Below are 25,811 nucleotides of genomic sequence, written 5' to 3' on the forward strand. Positions count from 1 at the left end.
AAGATAGGGCCTCAAGGTGTTCTCTATCAAGCACTGTTATGATTATATAATGTGAGGTCATTATTACGGTACAATGTTTAAGGCGTAACATGCTGTGTTGTCGTGAACGTTCACTTAAGGACATACTCACAGTGTTGCCCAGGTTCCGTAGCCCCACCAGGCCATGGGGACTCTTATTATTATTCTGTAGAGAGAGAGAGAGAGAGAGAGAGAGAGAGAGAGAGAGAGAGAGAGAGAGAGAGAGAGAGAGAGAGAGAGAGAGAGAGGGAGAGGTCATTTCAACAACAAAAAACAGAGCCAGATTGCTGTTGTCATTGGGATCATAAAATCTGTCATGTTAATAGTTTAGTTTTATTTATTCAATAATAAATACACACAAAAAAAAGTACAAAAATGTAAAAAGACAAGTTACTATTTTGTAATTACAAAAACTCTAAACCAAAACTTAGATCATATGTCCAGATGAAGCAGTGTTTTGGTACTGAACTGTATGTCAAATCCTTTCTAACCAGAAACCAGCGGTCATTGTGTGCCCGGCTGAGAACTGGTGTCCTGCCTCTGGCTATTGAGGTAGGGCGGTTTTCAGCGGTGCCAGAAGAGAATAGATTAGATAGATAGATGTAATGTATGTGACCTAAACGATGTGGAAAATTAATTTAATTTTATGTTTTATTGCACCCTGTATGATGATTTGAGGGTTCCACTATTTGAGGCAATGCAACAAAGAAATCCTGAACTATTCTGGGAAGATGATGGTCAGACGTTAGACTGGTTATTTAATAATGAAGTATTGAGGACAGCCCAGTTTGTTTCTAGAGCCTGGAGTAGAAGACAACCCCAGCTCTTCAAGTAGGTATGCGTCTCCTGTTGCAGGCCTAATATTTTATTTTATGGTATTTTATATTTTATGTAATCCGCCTTGTAAGGATCTGGCCGTGTATTAGTCAGTTTGGTATTCACTTGATCATTGTTTGCAAACTGTCATGTCAGTTTATTGTCATTGTTTATGTAAACTGTAAAAAAGTGTCCTGTAAGTCCATATGGGCTGGGCTTCTTCGGAAGCATGACACCTAAATAAAGACTCAATCATCATGCAGGTGAGAGAGGAAACCCTGCATGTACGTAGGGCTTATACAAGGAACACTTCTCACCCAAACAACAAATACACTTGTATGCAGTTGAATGTGCAGGGTGCGGGTGTCTGTGTGTGTGTGTGAGTGAGTTGTGTGTGTGTGTACTGTGTAGGCGTGTCTGCACGTGTGTGTCTGTATGTTATGTGTATGCCAAAGAAAGGCTACATTATGCAATGCTATGTTGAGTGGACAGATCACAGAATCCATCATAAAACGTAAACATTCATGTAAGGAATGACCCCTTACGAGTATGTATACTGTACACAATTTTTGGGGTCCTTGATAGCTCTGGTCCATAGCCTTCTACTGCTTCTACGATTCTGCCCTGCAGTATAAGGCTATGGGACTTTCGGTTTTAAATCTCAAATCGAAATCAGACCAGCCTCTCCTCTTTAGCGTATTTTAAAAGAACGTTTTTGCTACTCACCAAAACAAAGGTGGGTTGTGTCATTAGAAAGGCCACTTTCCTTAGTGGACGCACTCTGAGCCCCCCACCACACGTATAAACTGTACTTTTTGGCCAGAAAGGGATTTTTTTTCACCGGAGGAAAAATATTCTCTATGAGGCAGTTCTCTGGGCAATATCGGTAGAGGGCGCATTGGAGTAACTAAAATATTTTTTTTCCCGGTGGAAACAAAATCCCTTTTTGGCCAAAAAGTACCGTTTATACGTGTGGTGGGGGGCTCAGAGTGCGTCCACTAAGGAAAGTAGGCTTTCTATTGACACAACCTGTCTTTGTATTGGTGAGTAGGTCAAACGTTTGTGAGATTTCCACTAAAGAGGAGAGGCTGGTCTGATTTCGATTTGAGATTTAAAACCGAAAGTCCCATAGCCTTATACTGCAGGGCAGAATCGTAGAAGCAGTAGAAGGCTATGGACCAGAGCTAGGTCCTTGACATGAAATAGTTTGAGCACCACTGACATAGAAACATAAGTTTTTTCCCCCCAGAAAACTGTCACGATTTAGATTTTAGAAGACATTTGTAGAATAGCCAAATGTACAATAAATACAGTATATGTGGCTCCCGTGTCCCTTCATTCACACTCTCTCTGCTGCAGTTCGTATGTTTGTCATTTCGGTTTACACCGCCTTACAGCATTCATGTTGCACATATCCTCCCAACCACACACTGCTTACACACCGACACTCACATATATCGACTGATTGTTTGGTTCTTTTTTGAGTGGTGCAACCACTCCAACAAACAGCAATGTCCGTGTTCATGTTTGTGACTATGTGTGTGACCAGTACCAATGAGTACCAAAAGTGGCGCTGTTGTGCCATAAATGGAGAGAGAGAGATAGTGCTGCATGTTGCCTGCTAATGAGAGAGAGAGAAAGAGAGAGAGAGAGAGACAGAGAGGGGGTGGGGGGGATTTGCAACACTCAGTTCACACAGGTGTGATTTTTTATTCGCCTATAACTTATACTTGAATAAATATATTTTTGTTACATGGTCAGCTGTGCCTGTGGCTCCCCTTGTGTTGTACAAATATAAGCCAGCTGTGTAACACCATCTATGATACGAGCTACTCAGAGCTAGTGCCAAGGGATTCCTTCATCTGCACTAGTTTTGGTAGTTAGTCATATATGTTACTACGGCTTGTATGCTTGTGTAATCACTGCGGTATTCATTACAATTGTATTTGTTATTTTGACTTATTTTGTTTTATCGTACAGTATGTCGTCCTAACGTCATTTTATAATGCGTTTCCTTTGCTTGAGGTTTTGTTTAACCCATTTTTGGGCAGGAACTTTTTGGTGTTTTAAGCACTATGTTATACTTTAGCTATTGAAAAATAGCAGATCTACAAGCTCATAGCGCGGCACCGAGTGCCGCGCTACGAGCTTGTAGGTCTGCCATTTTTGAAAAATCGTGAAAATGTAGTGCAAATCTTTGAATATATATTCTTTCAGAGCCAACATTTTTAACTCAAAGCTTCTGGGAGGTCCCTGGAACAACATATTTTCAGATGGGGGTCGGTGGCCAATTACATACATGTATTTTTGGGGGTCCTTGACACCACCCGTTGTATAATACTAGATTTGAAATGGGTTCTCTAAAATGTTAAAACAGCAAATGGGCCAAGATGTTCAACCCCAAAAAACCCAGGAGGACCAGTTCTCCCATGAGCCCATGTTTAACCTCCCCCTGCCCCCCACCCCTCCCCCCCCAAAAAAAACACGCCAAGTCTCCAGTTCTCCAGGATATATGGATACAGTGCTGCTGCTGTGACCGCTTGCAGAGCAGCATCCACATGTGATCTGAGAACATGTGACATTCAGCTACATTCCATGTGCAGATTGCGTTAGCCTCGTACGCTGGTGTGACATTATGTACAAATATTTCACCAGCGCCGTGTGTGTGTGTGTGTGCCAACACCGCGGTCGGTCACACAGACTCAGAGGCTGCCCCATTGTGTGGACAAACATGTGTGGACACCCAAGTTGTTCCACGTCATTTCATCACCCGTGCTGACCTCCGCCAGTACGCAGCATGCCTGTGACGCTTACCAGTCAGTCATTGACTCGTCCACTGTCGTCCACTCACAGTTAATAAGTCTTTGTATTGAGTTGTGCTTGAAATGTACTGTTCTATTACTATACTATTCTGCAAATTGTTAATATATATTTCAATCAATCAATCACCGACCACACAGTGAAGAGAGTGGTGAAAGGCTTCACCCCCCCTCCCCCCTCCCCTTACTGTATACAGTATGGCGATTATGTGAATTCCCCTCTCACGTGTAGTAGGGTGACCAGATCCAAACTGTTCATTTGAGGGGCCAGACAGTGACCATCAGCCAAATCGAATAATCGACAGCTCTGCCGATTAATAATCGATTAATTGAACCCCCCCCCCCCCAAACAAAAGTGTTTTATTTATTTATTTTTATCAATATCAGATAAAAAGATTTTATATTATGCACATGCCATGGTCACATAACCATTATATGTTGAGTGCATGCTTTGATGGTTACAGTTTTATAATCAGTTTTGATGAGTAAACCTTTGTGGAGATCTTCTCAGTTCTCATTATATGCTAGTTACTGCCATTCAGGATGGAAAATGAAATCCATTTGGATTTGGGGAGAAGTAGTTTCATAAGGGGCTGGTATGAAGTACTTGATATAAACAGAAAACGTTCAGTTCACTAGTCTACACTCTACTCTACAACTGCCTTCATTTCATCTGATTGTCTGTCTGGCAGGCACTTAACAAGCGATCGTTAACTGTGTCTGTTAGAGAGAGGGGCAGAGAAGAGTGGCTTTGCTCAACTTGATTTATACTTATATTCTCCACTCTGATGAAGGTACATGTTCGATATATATCATGCAGCCTTACTTATTAGCCTATATTTTGGCTATGATTTTTTTTCCCCCCGATTATCGATTATGAAATATTAAAATTGATTTCGGAGACTCCGACGATTAATCGGAAAATCGATTAATCGGCGGCATCCCTACCCCCGTCTAACTTGCGGGACGGGGTTAGCAGTAAATGCCTTGATGTCATATTCAACCATAGGCCTAATATTGCCTATCGTTTTGTTAAATAAACCCTGCTGGCGTCCCACAGCCGTACATTTTGACATTTCTCATTTTACTTTAACATTAAGGGACTAACAATTAGGGCGTTTTGAACACTGCTGCCTGCCAGTCACAATGTGGGACAGGGACTCAATGTGTGGGACGCCTGAAAGGTCTTGGAAATGAGAGACTGTCCCACGCAAAGAGGGAGGACATCTGGTGCAAACACGTGAGTCGCGTGTTTAGTCTCTGTTACTGTAACCTCGACGTTTCAAGGAGCCTCATGCCGCCTCCTTGAGGGGGTTCCAAATGGACCCTTACATTACAAGTCTGTATGTTGCAAAGGTTACAATCTCAGCATTATGTGGTTCCTTGAATTAAAACATAAAAAACAGTTTGAGAAAAACCGAGTATAGACAAGCACATTAGAGGTGTAACGATATAGTAATAGTACAAATAGAGGGTATGCGCGTGACATCATCATCATACCCAGAAGTTATGCGGGAATGCCTATTGAGTGACAAAAAACGACTTTCTGGCCTTGACAGCTCATACATCCAAACAGAAAAGTCCTATTTGATTGAATTAAATGACTTTAAACAACATTAAATTCACTTTGTCAGTCGATTTGCCACTCGATCTGCCATTGACTTTATGCATGCGCATACCCTCTATAACAGGAAAGAAATGCAGAAATGGCTGATCTACAAGCTTACAAGCTGTCCGTGGCAGCTTGTAGATCAGCCGTTTCTGCAAATTTGTGGAAAATGTTTGGAAATGTATGGACATTCCCGCGCTATTACAAAATAGCAGAAATGGTTTATCTACAAGCTTACAGCACGTCACGAAGTGACATGTTGACAGGCCTACAGTTAATGTGAAGAGGTTCATCATGTCACTGAAGATGGCACTTGAACACCTGGCAGGTCAATCATTGACCCAGGTGTGCCGCAGCATCGGAGACCTCGCAGAACAGATGATGAAATCACATAGTAAACTCTGCACGGAGGAGCCTAGCTTCCCCAGAGAGATGAATTATAAACTAGCCTCGTGCTTAAATGGATGACCACCGCTTCCCGTGCTACTGCTAATTCCAGGGATCTCTCTGCGGTACTCACAGTATAGGTTTATATATTGCCGAGGGCCCTGCAGCATGTGTTTCCATGTCCGCTTAGTGATTTGGCCTTTGGGCTTGTTTATGTCTGCGAGGTTGCCTGTAAATATTGATTGTTTGTATTATTTGTTACTACGGATTGTAACGCTTGTGCAATCACTGCAGTGGCCATTACAATTATATTTGAGTGTCACTTATTTTTCTCTTAAATAATTATCCCACAATTTTTGTAACCCATTTCACCGAGTGCCAATTGTCTAGTGTAATCCTGGGCGCTACACTCCCTCTGCCAACCTGGGGAGAGCAATGGACTGACCTCATGCTTCCTTCCATGCATGATGAGTCCACGCCAGTTTCCTTTACCAGCAGGTTAGGGCAGAGGGCAGAGCCTAGCAAACATTGCACATCTTTTTGCTGTATGTCTGGACTGGAAAAGCAGAAATAAACATCACTAAACGTCGCTGCCTGCCTGGACAATGGCTAAAGTTTTCAAATAAATGTAGTGGAGTAAAAGTATAATTTTTGGATCCGAGATATAGTGGAGCAGAATGTATTGGAAATACATATATCCAATGTTCATTCAATGCCATAAACACAATTACATTGTTAATCTCAATTATTTGTGATCTATCACGTTTATAAACGTGATAGTCTTAAGCCCTAACCACACCAAAGGGTCACCATGCAACTCCTTGGGTCCAAACGGTTGCAAGGAGTTAACCATTGAATTCCATGCGTTGAATCACTAGGGATGACGCGCGTCAAGTGCGTCAACGTGCAACAGGACATATCACACCGCAGGGACAAAGCTAAAACCGTCTCGACCCTTTGGTGTGGTTAGGGCTTTATACACACGCACCCACACACACAGACACGCACGTCAACTGAGCAAAGACTATAGTGCTATAGAACTGAAAGAAATGCACACATTGTTAACGAGAGCTTGTGACCAGAGGAGGATTACCCAAAGGGCCTTGTAGTGGACCCAGGCCGAGGCCCCTGAGCTAGGGGACCCTGAGCTTGAGCCTCCGCGTGACCGCGTCACGGTTACTTTGCACATTTTGTCAGACAATGGGCGTATTCATTTATGTCAATAAATTAACCCCAAAAGTCCTAAACCATCATGATACATGTTACTGCAATACTGCAAGTGTTTAAACCTTTTGCGTGTCGGTGCCCAGGGACCCGTAATCTGCCTGTGACTACATAACATCTATCCATTGTACACACACACACACACACACACACACACACACACACACACACACACACACACGCATGCGCACGCACACGCACACACACACACTCAAAGTGGCCTTGAGTGGGTTCCAAATGGCCCCGTATGCGGGTGTATGGGGTACGTAGTACGTACCCGTGATTCCACTCTCTAGTATTAGTTCTAAAGGCTACGGGGAAAAAAGCAAACCACACCAACTAAGTTAAACTGTTATTTTTCAGGATTCAAATTCATAAAATAGCAAAAGTAGCAGATCCTCAAGCTCACAGCGCATCAAGCTTGCAGATCTGTTACTTTTCATACGTTTGTGTGACGCTGTATGTGATGAAGTAGGACGTTCATTTATGAAAAGAGACAACAATTTCAAATATGGAGATAAGAGATACTGTTATGTACTGTACTGTACTGTAGCTAAGTGTCCCAGCAGGGCACCACACATGATTAATTTTGTCTGTGGTCCGATGTTCGACACACACACACACACACACACACACACACACACACACACACGTTCTAACTTCTAACTGTCCCAATGCATGTGTGCATGTGCATGGCCACTGTGCACACGTCAGATTGTGCCAGTGCCAGATGGAAACAGAGCACACACACACACAGTCACACAGTCACACACACACACACACACACACACACACACACACACACACACACACACACACACACACACACACACACACACACACTTTGCAGGCTGTCGGCACTTCTAAGAACCCACCGACCTTAACAAGCTGTAGCGCACAGGAGGCGAGATAAGGTGACATTCTTGAGGACACGCCCTCCTTCTTATCACACCGTTATATCCTGTTACGCAACATCCATTCCATTTGTCACCAGAGGTTCTCAAAGTGTGGCCCGCGGGGGGTCCTTCAGGGGGTCCCCCCACAGCAAAATTAGTTCATAAATATAGCATCGGTGTACGTTGTAAAACAGCTACTACATTACATTACTTTGGGGTGAAGCACTGAGAAAACTGTTGCGCCTTTCTTCGTCCTTTTTTTCTTTCCAGACTACGGTAGCGGTGGTCTCAAAAACATGAGGGAAACTTGCTCACCGTATAGAAAATAGAAGTAAAACTCCTTAAACTGAGACTTAAGAAAATATGTTTTCTTTATTGTATCATGCTCATAAAGTGCTCTGTGCTCAAAGTGCAATTAAAAAGCAAACGTTTCGGTCCTAGGACCTTCGTCAGTGCTATATCTTATATATTACTTTGGGGTGAAAATGTTTTAGAACCTCTGACTTATGCCTTAGAATTGATTGTAAGATTGTATTGTTTGTTTTTAAAGCTCAAAATGGACCCCCAGTATTTATCGGTCCTCACGGAATCATCAGGAATCATTGAAACGTTGAAACCGGATCTATCCTTAATAAACTACTGGGAGCTTAAGAACGGTGTGCGGACATCCTACCTCCTTTCTGATGATGACACATTGCACAGTTGCTTGCCAATATGAAACCCTTTTCAGAGAACATAATGGGCCCTTTTCAGTTTTCACAGACATTTAGCAGGGAACACGGCTGCAATTAAATGAATGAGTTCTAGTGGTGGATTTGAACACTCTTGCCATTAATTTGTTTTAATTTAAATCTGTAATCTGGAACTTATTTTATCCGATCTGTACGGTATGGTATGTACTGTTAATACAATACATTATACAACACAATGTAACTAGAAAAAGTGCCCTTCCGGGCACAGGTCTCCACCAGGAGGATAGGAGTGTGTGTGATGTTTGGCAAAATGTTTAGGAGGATTTTTTTCCCTTCATTTTGTTGAGGAAATGCAGAGCCAGATCACTCATAGCATCTCTGAGGATAGAATTCTGGATGAGCAGGACATGTGCAGCATTTTGTACAAAACGGGCCACTCCTGAAAACTTTGGAAGGCAATCTTAGCCAATCAGTGTACAATCATGAGAAATCCAACAGACTCGTCTTGATCACATGACTACAGAGATCATGTGTACCGATTTGAGGCATTTTGTTCCAAAAATGTGTTTTGCAAAAATCAACCTGTTGGTGGCGCTATAACAGGCCAATGTGAAAAGGGTGCGATATATTCCTCAGCCTAGTAAGAAAATGTGTGAAAGATTTAACGTAAATTGCATGCTGCGTTCATGATTTGAGGCTATTGTTCAAAACGGGGCAATCTTGCAAACTGTGAAAGCCAATTATAGGCAATTAGGATGGAATATGAAATATCAGACAGATCCGACTTGAGCACATGACCATAGAGATACTGTGTAACTATTTGTGAGATTTTTGGACAGAATCTGGAGGAGTAATATCAAAAAATGTGTTTTACAAAAGTCGGCCTCCTGGTGGCGCTATAAAAGGCAGATGCGGAAAATGCAGGTAAAAGGTTTGTCCTTGGCCTCTAGGGAGTGTGCATGCAACGTTTCACGCAGATCGGTGCAGTTTTAGATAAATAAAATGTGAAAAGCTGCCTCATGGTGGCGCTATAACAGGCCGTTCTGGAAAATGTGGGGCAGAGGTTCATCGTTGGCATCCAGGGAGTGTGTGTGCAAAGTTTGGCATCGACCGGGATATCTCCCCCCATGCCAAGCAGGGATCCCACTTGAGGATAGGAATTTTGGGGTGTCCCACGTGGGAGAAACCCATAGGTTCGAATCCCGTGCCGGGTAGGACATTCAACTATAGTTAACTATAGCCTACCTATTGCAGCGTAAATTCACAAAGATAGGCCTACAATTAAAACAAACATACAAAATAATACATAGAAATATATAAATAATGACCTGCTACACAAATTCTTCGTAGGCCTGTAACAGCTAGCCTGTACTTGCAGCGGTATACATAAAGAGAATACAACAGTTTGAGCATGAGGTGGAGGGTGGGTGAGGTTAAACTGCTCAGCTGTGCAGAGAACACGAGCATTAGCTCGGTTACATAAGCAGCAGTCAGCAGATCAGCCCATGTCACCAGGGTGAATTAATGCACAACATGACACATGCACCACGCACAGCACAGTCATGCCGCCCCTCATGCACTATCTATATGGTTAATAAATGCACAGTCACATCATGACATGCAAGAAATCATCATTATTCAATGATTGATTGATAAAATATATAGGCCTACGGTAGGCCTACATATCATTGGCTAATTTCTTATAGAATACTTAGCTCAAAATATCAGCTCAAAGTGCATGGCTTGAAACTTGCATTAGTCATGAGTGACCTACAACACATGTAGGCCTTAGTAAGAATAGGCTACAATTAAATATATAATAGTTCTATATAAAGTTTTATTTGGAGATTGTTCGCCTATATAATGATGCTCAAATAGGGATGATGACAGACGTCTGTCTGTCCAAAATCGATAAATGTTCAGACTTAACTATAGCATAATAACTGTGTTGATTAGGCAAGCTATATTACAATAACAACGGTGTCAGAAGGAGTCAGAACAAACTCTTAAACAACAGTAGCCCACATTATAACCCGCATGCAACATTGCAGGCTGAACTGGATGGTGCGCACTATTCTGCACAAGAGCGCGTTCTGCAAATGATGCAAAGTTGCAAACTATATAGACCCTCGTACGGATTTGATCGATTTGTCAGAATCGATAATACATCTCCGAGAGTCTCTTAAGTTAACTGTGGGTGACTCATCTCATCTCACCTTGGCTTGGTTGATCAGCAAGCCCACGAACGTGGACACCAGCATGGATCTTGACACCGGGGGACTCTTGCGCCGCGCGTCCTGCTGCTTCCCAAACGGGATGAGAGGAGATGGGGGCTCCTCCGGCACCGTCACCGTGTACGACTGGCGCATGCTGGGCATCGTTGTTGACCTCGAGTCGAACGATGCTCTGGTCTGAAAGTTAGTGGTGGTCAGACAGAAGTTGGCCTGCCCTGCAGAGTCAGTGTATATAAACCAGTTGGTAACGTCGATTTTCAAATAAAGTGTTTCTGTCGTCGCTCCGATGGTGTGTTGATGTCGGGTTGACAGAGTTGGGTTGAATTGAATGATGCTGGTATAGTTAGTTTGTGCACAGCAACAGTGCTCAAGGTTATCACAGCCAGCCAGAAAGCGAAGACACAGAAAATAATCCTTAATATGGGTTCCGTTCGTACTTCTATCGGGTCTACCCGAAGCGACACTACTTCAGAAGATCAGAGTACACTATATATGTCCTCCGTGAGTCCGTGCATATGCTAAACTGAACACAGCTAGTTGTTGGTGGCTCAATAAAAGAGGAATTTTACTACGCGCTTGTCCACGCCCCCTCATGCAGTCAGACGTCACTTAATCATTATACACCAATGCACCATCCATGCTTTTTGTGAACTTGTGACTACAAGCGTGTTTCGGTGGTTGAGCTGCTAACAAACTGCTTATAACGACGACATTGTTTTGCAACGACGCGTTTTAGCTAGTTTTCTTTGTATTTTAAAGTGTCAACAGACAGTCAGTCAACAAACAAACCAACCAGAGTTTGCCTAGAGACGACAGTTGGTGTATTGCTGCCACCCACTGTTGGTCTCGGGTACTGTCCATTGGACTGGCCTGATGTGCTTTTCTGGTTTCATCCTCGTAACAGTTTTTGTATTGCCTTTCGCTTGAAATGTAGCCATTCTACATACTGTGAATAAAATGTTCAATCAATCTATAATTCTTTATACAGTACGGACCCCCATTTAAAGCCACTTAAGGGTGACATCACTACTTATCACTAGGTCTGTGCATTTCATGAGGGCTTTGGGCAGTTCCAGTGACATCATCAGCAGATTTTAAACAATATTTAAAAATGTTTAGATTTGTATTATAGCGAGAACGATGGCTTCCATTATAGCATGGTCAATTTTCAGTAATAGAAAGCTTGCAGTTTATGTGTGTCTTTCGGGTTACAACATTTAGCCATAAAAGCTGATGGCAGTTCCACCTCTAAATCACAAGTTATTTCGCATGTGTTACAACAATATGGAATTGAACACTTTTATCACCCAGACAGATATCGGGTGTACATACATGGAGATCAGGTTGTCCAGAGCCACATATCTGACCGCTATGTCCATGCATAAATGGTAATATGTATATGCGTGATATGTGACTCTAGTAATACAAAGATGCTTATTGGGCATAAGGGATAAGGCTCCATGAAAGATAGGGCCCGGAGTCTGCAGTGCTTGCACATGAAAAAATCTCAGACCTTACAATTCGCTACAAGCCAACAGCACATCACATTTAATCGCATTTGTTTGTAATCAGTTTGTTGATTTTATGGTTTTGCATGTGATTCCATACAACAGAGTTTGTGTGAAATGTATCCTCCACGAGTCCACGCAATCCAATACCTGATCAACACAAGTAGCAAATGCGTATGTGAAAGGAGCAGTTGAATATCCATAATAGGTCTGCTTTTCTATTCACAGTATATGCTACAACTAAGTAATTTGGTAACCAACTAAGCCTGTAGGTACTATAACATAATGTGGGCACGGTGGGCAACATATGGAACTTGACGTCAATGCAGTAAACATTAATTACGTAGTGTTTAATGAGGCCAGCAGCAGCCGCAACGTAACATGAAACACAAACACCCAATGTTTCAAAAATGTTCCCTCACGGACAATCCTATCATCTTTTATCAACATATTAAACAAATGCAGTTGCAAAAAGTTAAATGACGTTAGATAGCTGATGCGGAGTCAAATCTTTTTTTTATTTTCACAGTTTTAATATTTAAATGTTATGATGAAATGCTCCACTATAGCAGTTTGTGCTTGACTCGCCATATGTGTGGTTAAGGAAGTCAGCTGAGCTCAGCGCACTGGAGGTTCATTTGCGCAATTGCGGGTGCCGGGAAGGGAAAGGGATTTCATTTTTGTCCAGGCATTTCCAACTAATACATTTAAATTATTATGAAACATTATTTTGAATCATTAAGTTGATAAATTAACCTATTATTAATCAATGCCAATTTTGGAAATGTCATTATAGGCAAAATCTTCCCAACTAATGAAAAATCTAAAAATATTGAAAGTAGCAGATCCACAAGCTCAAACATGTCAGAGTGTGATGCATGTTTTGCTTGTAGATCAGCTATTTTCACAAGTCTTACACAACACTGTTGTGCAACATAGTATAACAGGGCCGATGTTAATCAATTTGAGAAATCAAAATACAAGAAAAAATTAGAAAAATAATCTATAGCTTAATGGTTTAGATGGATATTTGCAGCCATACATCATATGATGAATTCAGACTGTAGGGTATATTAAGAATGTTGCCCTAGCAACCCAACAAGGCCACTGGCCATGACAATATTCCCTCTTATAATTTCTCAGAGACTCAGCCGACGCCGTCTCCATAGCTCCAATCATCACCCACATAATAAACTTCTCCATCAAACAGGGACAGGTCCCTCAAGAAGTAGTTTGGGGGTCTGACCACCTCTATCCACCACCTGGCCCACACAATTGCCAGTAGTTTAATCCTCCAAAAATGCATTTTGCTGCAGAGCTATATTTAAAGCCACTTAACCACAGCATCCGTATTACGCTGAAAACCTTCGCTGAAATGGGCCGATCTACAAGCTGTCAATGTGTCACAATATTGAAAATGCAAATCGGGGTGTTATTGAGGTTCGTTCTAGAACGTTAGCAAAAAAAAAAAAAAAAGGAAAGAAAAGAAAAGAAAAGTTGTCAAAGTCAGCTTTGGCAGTAATTTAGTTCATTGATTGAAACATGAATCGATTACATTCAAATCATAACATCAAAACAGTAAAATTCTAGAACAGCAAAAATAATTAGCAATACACACATGAGTAACAGGACTGTAATGGCATACTCTAGCAAAAACTATAATAAAAATGATTTTAAATAAGAAAACAAAAGAGCTGGAGAATGGAAGCATCTATTGACAGGAACAGTATAAATATTCATCATATTTTGCTTGTCTATCAACCTCCCTACAGCTGTTTAATTTGAGCCTCCCAGTGATCTCATTTATAGTAGACAGTTATTTGTTTTACTGTGACTTCAATGGTGTTAACTTGTCACACCGGTTACAGTGGACATTGTTTAGGTCCTGTGAGAACTGTGGACACAAAGGTGTGCCTTCTGATTACTTGAAACACTTGTCAGTGTTTACAGTGGAAAGGTTTTTTCTCCAGTATGGACACTCTGGTGTCTGTTCAGGTCACCAGAATGTCTGAAACTCTTGTCACAATGTTTACAATGGAAAGGTTTTTCTCCAGTGTGGACACGAAGGTGTACTTTTAGATGACTTGACCCAATGAAACTCTTGTCACAGTGTTTACATTGGAAAGGTTTTTCTCCAGTGTGAATACGCTGGTGTGTCTTCAGGGTAGATGAATTAATGAAACTCTTTTCACAAGTATTACAGTGGAAAGGCATTTCTCCAATGTGATCATACTGGTGTCTTCTCAGAGCAGATGAGTGCCTGAAACTCATGTCACAATGTTTACAGTGGAAAGGTTTTTCTCCAGTGTGGAGAAGCTGGTGTGTCTTCAGACCACTTGAGTGCCTGAAACTCTTGTCACAATGTTTACAATGGAAAGGTTTTTCTCCAGTGTGAACACGCTGGTGTGTCTTCAGACCACTTGAGTGACTGAAACTCTTGTCACAATGTTTACATTGGAAAGGTTTTTCTCCAGTGTGATTATACTGGTGTCTTCTCAGAGCAGATGACACTCTGAAACTTTTGTCACAATATTTACAGTGGAAAGGTTTTTCTCCAGTATGGGCACGTTGGTGTTTCTTCAGATTGCCTGATTCCTTGTAACTCTTGTTACAATGTTTACACTGGAAAGGTTTTTCTCCAGTGTGGACACGCTGGTGTGTCTTCAGATTACACGAGAAATGGAAACTCTTGTCACAAAGGTTACATTGGAAAGGTTTTTCTCCAGTGTGGATACGTTGGTGTCCCTTAAGGTCGGATGACTTAATAAAACTCTTGCCACAAAATGTACAGAGCAAAGGTTTTTCTCCAGTGTGAACACTCTGGTGTATTTTCAGAGAAGTTGACCTACTGAAACTCTTTTTACAATGTTTACAGTGGAAAGGTTTTTCTCCAGTGTGGATACGCTGGTGTCTGCTCAGGTGACTCGATTGACTGAAACTCTTGTCACAATGTTTACAGTTGAAAGGTTTTTCTCCAGTGTGGATACGCTGGTGTGCCTTCAGATTACCTGAGTCATTGAAACTCTTGTCACAAAGGTTACATTGGAAAGGTTTTTCTCCAGTGTGGATAAGCTGGTGTCCCTTCAGTTTGGATGAATTACTAAAACTCTTGCCACAAAATGTACAGAGGAAAGGTTTTTCTCCAGTGTGAACACACTTGTGTCTTTTCAGAGCAGTTGACCTAGTGAAACTCTTCTTACAATGTTTACAGTGGAAAGGTTTATCTCTAGTGTTGATACCCTGGCGTGTCCTCAAGGAACCTGACTCACTGAAACTCTTGTCACGCTGTTCGTCATCACCGTCTTCACTGGTCGCCTCCCAATCATCACTGTCTTCAGTGACTTCAGTATCAGATTCAAGTACAACTTCAACTTCAGAGCAGTGGGAACAGATGTCTTCTTCATCATTTTCTTCTTCCTTTTTCACTGCTAATAATGTCAATATTGACCCATCAGGCTGCTCTGGTTTTTGAAGAAGTATCTCTTCTTGTTCCTCTTTAATGTGTGGAGGCTCTGGTTCCCCCTGGAGCAGACTGGGGCTCATCTCTTTACACACAACCACGTGCAGGATGTCTAGGAGCAGAAACATTACATAATAGTTAATGACAAAAAATGACTCCCAGGTAAAAAACACTGTGTTTGAAATAGACACTGTTGCTTTCTAAAGGTGTGATTTGCCCTAGAGATGAATACAAAATCAATATCAACATCTAATTCTAAATAATAATAAATATGACAATATAGTAAAACCAAACACTGTTTGAAATATACACTCATGCTTTCTACGGTGTGATTTGGGGCCCTATGAGATGAATACAAAAATAATATAACATCTTAATACCATCTGATCTTTTGATAGGGGGAGGAAATTATGACAGGCAGTTGCTGCTGTCAAAATATGACTCCCCGGTAAAAAACAACAAAAAATTGTTTTTGGCGGCAACGCATGCGGCAACGCATTCTGGTGACGCAATTCACACTCAAGGTGTTGAACTTAAACGTTCAGTCCTATGCCTAAAATAAAGGAGAATTGATGAGTCATAGGAAATTATGAAGTGTTTGACTCCTAGTTGGTGGACTAATAAGGCCAGAGTTGACCTGTAACGTGGTGTTTTTGGAAGCATGCTGAGGTTTCATTGTTTGTTGCTACACTTAAAATATACAAAATATTACGAATCTAAATTACGCACAGTATGTGTATTACGCCATACACAATACAGAAAGTGGATAATTCTCTCTCACTCATGTTGGCATGGCTGTGGAGAAATAGGGACACTACACTCACCCGTTGTCACACTGACTGCCCCCGTAGTAAAAGGTTTTTGGAATGCGGTCATTGCTACATTGTCTGCTATTTTGGATGAGGAAATACCCCAATGTCCACTAGTCTGTCTTGTATGCACCAATGGTAGAACCTATACAGTCATCAATTAAACAACACATCATTACACTGGGATTCTTATCAGCGAAGCGTATCATTATGATGAACTGGAAAAAGCGCAAGCCAAACGGTTTCAGTATCGACAATTGGATGAATTGGATTTTTGGACTTTTTGGACAGCATCGACCCGCTCAGAATGTGACAGCGGAGAGAACGATGGACCCTGTTCTTATGCTAGATCATATATGGAGAATAGGCTACATGCCTGAACCACACTAACCCATACTACATGCGGGTTGATGTCTGAAAATGTATTTATTGTGTATGATGTGGTAGTTCTTGGTTTGTTTTTGAGTTATTCGTTTTGTGAATTATGTTAGTGTCTAACTTTGAGCACAAAATATGAATACAAAAATGCAGACTGTAATCTGTCAAATGCTGTGCACTACAATCTGAAAATAGTTTGAGATATTATTGTAGGAATGCTTTAAAAAGGGACACTTTACGACAAAATATATGTTAATGACATTTAGAAGATTTAGAACACTTTTGTGTCTTTGTGTGTGTAATATGTAGTTTTAGATATTTTAGATTTTAGCAGTGAGCCCAGTGTCTCTGATGTCATCGACACTGGGCTCACTTCCTTCCTCGACTAAAATTCCCATAATGCTTTGGTGCACTGCTCCTCCTTGTGGATAGGGGGAGGGCTGTCTTACTGAGACAACATGTAGTCCAGGAAGTTTCCCTTTAACCAATAAAACCCTCTAAGTATAGTACACTAACCATCTATACAGTCTCTGTACTTAGTCCACGCTCCGTCTTCCCCTCTACGACAAATCTGTTTATCTAAAATAGCTGATCTACAAGCTAGAGATCTTGTGGATCAGTGAATTTCAGCAAATGTTCCCCCCAGAATAGGGATGCTAGGGTTCATGTGGTTAAACCTCAACCCCTGAGGGAAACGTCCATCTACCTGTGTTATCATTCTAAAAGCTCTACAACTGTAACAACACTAATATGAAAGAAAGGGAGAGCACATGAAATGTAGCCTGGCTAATAAGCCAGACCGAATCAGCCGTTGGCAAAAAAAAAATTGCCTGCCGGCGGATTACGGTCTGGAGAGGCTCAATTGTACGCCCATTTCCTACACCAGATAACTGGTGTGGCCAATCGGGACACGGTATGCAATATGGGCGGGCTTTGGTACAGTGACGTTCAATGCTTGAGACCTTTGACTGACATTTTCTCTGTCAAAGAGAAAATGTTTGAACCCGCCCCCCGGGAAACAAGATCCATACACAGCATCTCCAGACTCGAATACCACACGACAGTGTGATTTGAGTCTGGCTTATTAGCCAGGCTACATGAAACGTACCGAGGTGTGGGTGGTCTTCAGGTTCCTCCTGTTTAATAGAAACGTCCCTGGCTGAGTCTGGAGAGTTCATCTTCACCTGCAGTCTGGACTCCACAAACACACTGGTCTGAAATGAAGGAATGAAATGAAGACTTTAAAAGGATCCCTTTCTAATAAGACTTATATGTCCTATCTCTCTCCCTGCCTCTCTCCCAATGTCAATGTCCGTGTCAATGAAGATGAAGTATACACACTATATCATTTAAAAAATAAGGAGAAAACCTTTGTCAATTATAATAACAGCAGAAAGGTCAGTTGGAGCTTAAGTGACCATTTGCAGCCTGTGAACAAGACAGGGGAACTATTTTCAATGACATACGTTACCTTTTTTGAGCTCAGGGAAGAGGTTACATATCAGGATATCCCTGCATCGGTAAAACAGTTTTTTAGCCGTCCCTTTTCATCATTTCCAAAAAGTAAAGGTATCAGCTACAGATGATAAACTTAGGATAGCAAGGCACGTAGCATTTTAAGATAAGGGTGAAACAACTGCTTAAGTCAGGCTTAAATAAAACTCTGCGCAGTACAGCTTCCGTAAGATTGCATTGGGAAAACATGGTAATGGCTGACAAATAACCGCTTTGTAAGCGGTTGTTTCACCCCTATCTTAAAATGTTAAGTGGCTATCCTAAGTTTATCATCTGTAGCTCGGTTCTGATACCTTTACTTTTTGGAAACGATACTGCAAAAAGGGTTTTCGCTACAGTTTTTGGACGGCTCAACCCCCGTTTTACCGATGCTGGGATATCCCGATACGGACCTCATATCAGAGCTAAAGCGTAGAATACTGAGGTAAGTGAGGTTCCAAACGGAGCTAGACAAATGTTTACATGGTAAGGAATAAGGATACAATGTCTGGTGCATAAAGACATGGAGCTCTAACACCGGGGCTCCACCGGGCGCGTCAGCGTCGCGTCTCCGTCACGGAATGTTCCCTTTTTAATCAATGAAGGGTGGCTCCACTGCCCGCGTTGCGTGACATTACCGCGTGCATTAAAATTGAACCGGTGCGTTTTTTGACGCACGCGACGGAGACGCAACACGTCCGGTGGAGCCCTGGCGTAACTTCACTTGACAATCACATTTAAACATTACAGTGAGTAGACAGAGTACATATCCTACTGGTTTAAAAGAACAAGATCATTGCACCTCGTTGCTAAAGTTTCCCAAACCTTTTCATGTCAAGGACCCCCACATTGACATTAATTAGCCCACAGACCCCCATTTGAAGAGATATGCCAGGGACCCCCATAAGAGAAGGTTTTTACAGCTCTAGCAATGATTAGATTCTCAACCCGTTTTAAAGGACCGCCAGTGTGACATGCATTAGTCCATGGACCCCCATTTGATGGCATTTAAATTGGGGGTCTCTGGGACCCCCAATTTACATTGTAAAATCAATGTTAATTTAGCTCTGAGAGTGTACAAATGGGTTTCATTTGTACACTCTTGAGTTACAGACTCATATTGGGCCCATTTGGTTCCGAACTATCATTTAGCTGGGGACCCGCTGGAACTCTCTCAAGGACCCCTGGGGGTCCCCGGACCATCACTTTGGGAACCACTGATGTAGAGAATAAAACCACTGTAATGCTGTAAGACATTGATGTTCTACATCAACGGGGCGGTGGTGGAGACCGTGGAGCGAGTGTCCAGTTTCAAGTTCCTGGGTGTCTGAGGACCTTTAATGGGCTCTCAACTGTTCCATCCTGTTCAAGAAGGCGCAGCAGCGTCTCTACTTCCTAAGGAGACTGAGGAAGGCTCACCTTTCTCCCCGGATTCTGGTGAACTTTTACCGCTGCACCATTGAGAGCATCTTAACAAATTGCATCTCAGTGTGGTACAACAGCTGCACAGTGTCTGATCGGAAGGCCCTGCAACGGGTAGTAAAGACTGCCCAGCACATCATTGGCAGTGGCACTCGACTCCCGTCCACTGAGGATCTACAGCGCCAGAGATGTCTGCGTAGGGCGAGAGGCATCCTGAAAGATCCCTCTCACCCAAACCATATGGACTCTTTTCCCTTCTCCCATCCGGGAGGCGCTATTGGACTATTGGTTCCCGCACTAGTAGGCTCAGGAACAGCTTCTTTCCTGTTGCCGTCTCCCTGCTGAACTCTGCCCCTCCTCATTGACACTGAACAATAATACCCCCTTCCGTCCCCCCATCCTACTACACATCTGAACTCTCATGCTCACTACACTGCTATAGTGCATGTTATGGCATGTGTGGGTGGGTGTGTGTGTATATATGCATATATTTATATCTTCATGCATTGTACTTGTACAGGATATTATTATTCTCATATTCCTTATTTATATTTATACTCGGTTCTTTACAACTTCATTGCTTATTTACTATTTATTATATATTGCTGTACATACTGTACATTCAAAACAAAGTGTATTTATTCTCATTACTGTATTGCACTCTGGCTAGACGCCATTATTAATTTCATTGTCAAAGTATTTGTATACTATGTGCAGTGATAATACATTTAATCTAATCTAATGTTAACTATAGCGTTACAAAATATAGTCACGTCAACAACATGCAACAAAACAATGTCAACCAACGTATCGGGGCTTGCTGCTGCTATTGTTTGTGTTTACGAATCCGATCACTTAATATAATAAGCTAGCAGCTAAGAGTACTAATGTTAAGTGTATGTAATGATAAGTTATTAAAGACAAATAGATTAAACAAGACATGATTCGTTCATCTTGAAATGATAGATGGAACACAACGTACGTGAATCAGTTCATCTTACCTGCTGTGTTTCAGTGGTTGAGCTGCTAACAAACGTCCTCCTGCTGTATAACGAGCACAATGTTTTGAAACGACACGTTAGTCGTTAGTTAGTATTGTATGGCCTTTTATTATCGAGTCAACAAATTCAGTCAACACACCGCCATGTTTGTTTCACAACTGCATTGTGGGTAACGATGTTCTTCTGAGACCGAACCGGAGCGTTAGCCCGGTTATTTACCCAGGGTATCTGGGCTAAGCTCAAGAACTTGTCTCCAGCCAGGCCCTGCTCATAGAACACATTTCATCGTAGTGGTTCAATGCCTTGTTCAAGGGCACTTCAGCGGTGGTCATTTTAACGTGTCGGACCGCTGATTCGAACTGGCGACCTTCCGGTATCAAGACCGATCCGCTATCCGTTCGGCCACCGCTGCCACAAACTGGAGTCACAGTATTATACTTGGACTATGATGTTCAAGTCTTGTGGACAAACCACTAAATGAAAATAAAGTCAACATCAACATCACATCATACCATTACATTACATTAGTTCCAAGATCGATGTTCAATTATTGTTCATCATGTTCTGCTATAGACCTAGAATGCCTGTGATCATTTAATTAACTTCGTAAATTTTCATGTATCAGAGGCATAGAACGGTCGCTACTGTCCCTGGTCGATTTCAATAGTGTGCGGCCTGAATGTGATAAATGCTCCGTTTGTACTCACCCATTAAATAATTCCAAAAACGTGGAGGGAAATATGGTCCTCTAGTTTTATATCCATGTGAAAGTTCTGGCACAAAACGTGTATTTAGTAAATTATCTCCACTTTTTCAAGAGATGCACACGGACTTCTTTCTCTCCGGCGAGGGGGGACTGGAATGATCGATGAACTGTTTTTAGACGTCATCACCAATTGACAAGGGAAACACAAAAGTTTGGGTCACACAATTGGCAGGTGCCTTGCGATAGGTGCTGGGTAATTAATCACACCACCTGCCAATTGTGTGACCCAAACTTTTGTGTTTCCCTTGTCAATTGGTGATGACGTCTAAAAACAGTTCATCGATCATTCCAGTCCCCCCTCGCCGGAGAGAAAGAAGTCCGTGTGCATCTCTTGAAAAAGTGGAGATAATTTACTAAATACACGTTTTGTGCCAGAACTTTCACATGGATATAAAACTAGAGGACCATATTTCCCTCCACGTTTTTGGAATTATTTAATGGGTGAGTACAAACGGAGCATTTATCACATTCAGGCCGCACACTATTGAAATCGACCAGGGACAGTAGCGACCGTTCTATGCCTCTGATACATGAAAATTTACGAAGTTAATTAAATGATCACAGGCATTCTAGGTCTAGTTCTGCTACTGTGTTGTTGGATCTGCATCTGATCTGATCACTCAGTTGATCAGATCAGATACAGGTCCAACAACAAGCTGTGCTAAACCTTGTCGGCGAGCGACACCGTTCACGACGGACGACGTATACTACCATAATAATCAGAGATCTATGATCCAAACAGGTTGTTTTCATGAAAAATAAAACAGAAGATAAAGCCACCAGCAGATGGTAGTGTTGTAGCTTGTTGTTAGCATAACATTGAAGCGGCATCTCTTAAAAGAGAGACGTTGATCCGCTCCAGCGTCTCAGCCAATCATACATCGAGTAATCTCAGCCAATCACATGCCGAGTTCCCAACGATCATCCTAGTTTAAAAAAAATGTCGCGGAACTGCACAGCGCTTCGGCGGCGCCATGGCAACCCTGTTTGTTGATAGCCTCGGTCCCAGGCTTACGTTTGTTGATGGGAGGAAACTTGTGCGGTGATTGGCCAGTTCCCCAAATAAAAAGGGGAACGTTAAGTTCAACACCTCATTCACACTTTGTATTTGTTCAGGACAGTTCAAAGGGAGCGATACAGAGAAAGAAACAGCAACAACATCACTGTGTGGCCACTAGACCTCACCATATCCATGATGTCGTACACACTTAGAGACAGAAAGCCTTCATGCAGCGACTCAGGAGATGATTCCACCTGTACAGCAGATGAATATGACTCCATGGTTTCAACTGGAGACAGCAGAAAGAGGCGGAGAGGAGGGGTGAAGCGTGAGGCAGGCCAGAAGGAGGAGGCAGCCGTAGGCCCACTGCAAAGACCCAAGAAGACACGTGGCCGTGTGAAGTTAGACAATGCGTTCATTGAGAACACATTAAGGCGACGCAAAATCTTCAGCGTTCGTAAAAATGGTCTAATGAAAAAGATTGAAGAGCTCACCAAGCTGACAGGAACCCAGGTTCTGTTTCTGGTGGCCAGTGAAACGGGACACGTCTACAGATTTGCCTCCGACAAGCTCCAGCCCATGTTTACTAGTGAGGCGGGCAATGCCCTGATTCAATCCTGCCTCAATTCATCACAGGGCTCACCACCCCACGATGATGATGCTCCCATGGATACTGCAGACAGCAGAAAGAGGAGGAGGAGAGGAGGGGTGAAGCGTGAGGCAGGTCAGAAGGAGGAGGCAGCCGTAGTCCCACTGCAAAGACCCAAGAAGACACGTGGCCGTGTAAAGTTAGACAGAGCCACGGCTGCCCCGGGCTTCAAAGAGAAGATGGACCTCACCTTCCAAGCTTCTGAGGACGAGAGCCTGGGCTGCGCTAATGATGAATCGAAACCATCTGTCAACAACATCATGGCCAGTCTACCAGGAACCGCCACCACCAGTGCTCAGTCCATGGTGCCCACAACCACCTCCACTGTGCAGGAGAGCAGTGTGCTGCAGGTACCACAGCACAGCCATGCCCCCACGTCCTCCCCACCACCCCACAATGATGACGATGATGCTCCCACGGATGCTAGAGCGACGGCTGCCCCGGGCTTCAAAGAGAACATGGACCTCACCTCCCAAGCTTCAGAGTCGGAGAGCCTGAGCAGCACTAATGATGAATCGAAACCATCTGTCAACATTCTACCAGGGACCACCAGCAGCAGCAGTGACCAGTCCATGGTGCCCACAACCACCACCACCACCTCCACTGTGCAGGAGAGCAGCGGGCTGCAGGTACAACAGCACAGCCATGCCCCAGCGTCCTCCCTGCTGCCCTGCATGGAAGGTGATGTGATGTACCCCAGTGTCTCAGACACAGTGATGTACAACATCTCTGACTTGCAGTGGTCACATGAGGAAATGATGGAATTTGCACTGAGCATATGCTCTGCTGAGATGTGATGTATGATTATAAGAGCGCCGCTCACTTCACACGAGTGTGATTTCATTTTTGTCATTCTATGTTATTTTCTTCATTATGTAGCACATTCTGTGGGACAATATACTGTAATATACTGTAATATATACTGTAAATAAGTCATTGTTATAAGTCATAATTGTATATTTGTATATTCAGTGACGAATAAAACTTCTTGATCTTGAACAGCAAAGTGTATTTCTTTCTGTAATTATAAGTGAGTGGTTTCACTAAGTTGTCTTTCATCAATTGCTATATACTGTAGTTACACATTGCTTGAAACGGTCTACTGATGGTACTCACGGTTAGGACATGTATCACATGGTTTTAAATTAATGATATTAAAACACACACACACACACACACACACACACACACACACACACACACACACACACACACAAATAATTACTATTCATCATTATAGTTAATATTCAACAGGTGAAAGATGGCTGCCTGGTAATAAGGTCACTGGTTCTAGCCTGGCTAATAAGCCAGACTAATATCACACAACACTGGGCTGATTCGGTCTGGTTTATTAACCAGGCTACACTGGTTCACCCTCAGTCAGTGTTTTAGTTTAAGATTGTGATTCACGCTTTAAGGCTTGATGAAGGAACAACTCCAAAATGCATGTGTATTGTCTTGTGTGTGTTTCTCACAAGTCACAACACACGTGACTCTTGGAGAACATGGAGTCAGGGGGTCACAGCCAGACATAGGCCTATCTTGTGTAATATATGTATTGAATTTGGGGGTATATATTGCATACAATATTCCAAGCAGAGCAAGTAAAATAATCTGTTCTTATTGTCCCATACCAAAATGCTTTTAAAGTTCCCCCCATATTAAAAGTACACTTGCCAACCAATCACTGTCCTGTCCCAAAGTTGGGAGTACTTCACTGGTGGGGGACATTATTTACTTGTTTCCATGGTGGTCTCTGAGTCTCTCACAAACTAACAAAAGGTGACAATAAAATAAATAGCTACAACAAATTAAACCATTTTACCCAACTACAAATTAAATTAGACATTGACATTGTTAAAATGGCTTAGCCTATCAAACGGGGACCTTTTCCAACAGCTCAGTTGTCCCAAACAAATTATATTTGTCATCATAGACAAATTATTGTCAGCTCAAACCCACAATGCAATACTTGTTGCGCACAAACGTCAGTAGCATTACATAAGTTATACAAAACAAAACAGGAGAAATTCCAAAGCCCCTTACAATGTTGAGCTGGTCATTTTGAAAGTATACAACAAAAACAAAACAAAACAAAACATGACAATATACGGACAATACGCACAAGGGGAGATATCTGCCTCTCTTCTCTATTGATGATCATTAGAGATAAGTACCTCACACAGGTGCATCTGCTTCTACAGGTTAACCAGATTTAACTGAATTTAAACAAAGTCAGGTCTTATGGTAGTCTGAGACATGAGTAATCCATCTAAACCAGTTATCTGTGAAGAATTCAACCTGACCTCTAAAGCTCCATAATAAATATACTATAGATTAAATCAATCCATTCATTTATAGTTGGTATAACATTTGTAAGCCACTGTTTTGTTAAGGCTTTTTTGGATGCCACTAGCAATACCCTCAGTAAATACTGTAGACCTGCTATGTTTTATTTATTTATTTAAAAGGGAAAGTGGTTAAGTCTGTGTTGGTTATTTAACCATTAACAGAGCTTGTAAATAATAACTACATTGATCCATTGGAACTCAGGTTCTTTCCCATTCCTGAAAAGCAATGTTTTTGCACACACAATGTTTCCACTTGCTCATGAACCAAAAGGTGCTCG

The 25,811-nt window shown here is 42.2% G+C and overlaps 2 protein-coding genes across 2 annotated transcripts in view; both read right to left on the reverse strand.

Annotated features, from left to right (window-relative positions):
* LOC306927492 (ubiquitin carboxyl-terminal hydrolase 2-like) overlaps positions 1 to 11,171 on the reverse strand; it is a 31,540-nt gene extending 20,369 nt beyond the window's left edge. Inside the window, exons 1-2 of the mRNA XM_079507255.1 lie at positions 10,678 to 11,171; positions 131 to 184 (exon numbers count right to left, since the gene is read on the reverse strand). Coding sequence (XP_079363381.1) covers positions 131 to 184; positions 10,678 to 10,839 — 216 coding nt within the window. The 5' untranslated portion in view covers positions 10,840 to 11,171. The remainder of the gene's footprint in view (positions 1 to 130; positions 185 to 10,677) is intronic.
* Positions 11,172 to 13,156: 1,985 nt separating this feature from the next.
* LOC306927737 (uncharacterized protein) lies at positions 13,157 to 21,035 on the reverse strand. Its single transcript, XM_079507580.1, has 4 exons — positions 20,907 to 21,035; positions 20,768 to 20,810; positions 17,959 to 18,064; positions 13,157 to 15,775 (listed from the first exon to the last, which is right to left on the reverse strand). Exons 3-4 carry the CDS (start codon positions 18,026 to 18,028, stop codon positions 14,148 to 14,150), a joined length of 1,698 nt encoding a protein of 565 aa, XP_079363706.1. The 5' UTR covers positions 18,029 to 18,064; positions 20,768 to 20,810; positions 20,907 to 21,035; the 3' UTR covers positions 13,157 to 14,147.
* Positions 21,036 to 25,811: the final 4,776 nt, after the last annotated feature.

Source organism: Electrona antarctica (assembly GCF_951216825.1).
Source record: "Electrona antarctica genome assembly, chromosome: 8".
NCBI lineage: Eukaryota > Metazoa > Chordata > Actinopteri > Myctophiformes > Myctophidae > Electrona > Electrona antarctica.

Bases quoted from the DNA above. Each gene is read 5' to 3' on its own strand.
- LOC306927737 (XM_079507580.1), bottom strand. From the start codon at position 18,028: ATGAACTCTCCAGACTCAGCCAGGGACGTTTCTATTAAACAGGAGGAA. The intron at 15,776-17,958 runs GTACGTTTCATG...TTCTGCTCCTAG, and splicing joins TGAAGACCACCCACACCTCG to ACATCCTGCACGTGGTTGTG.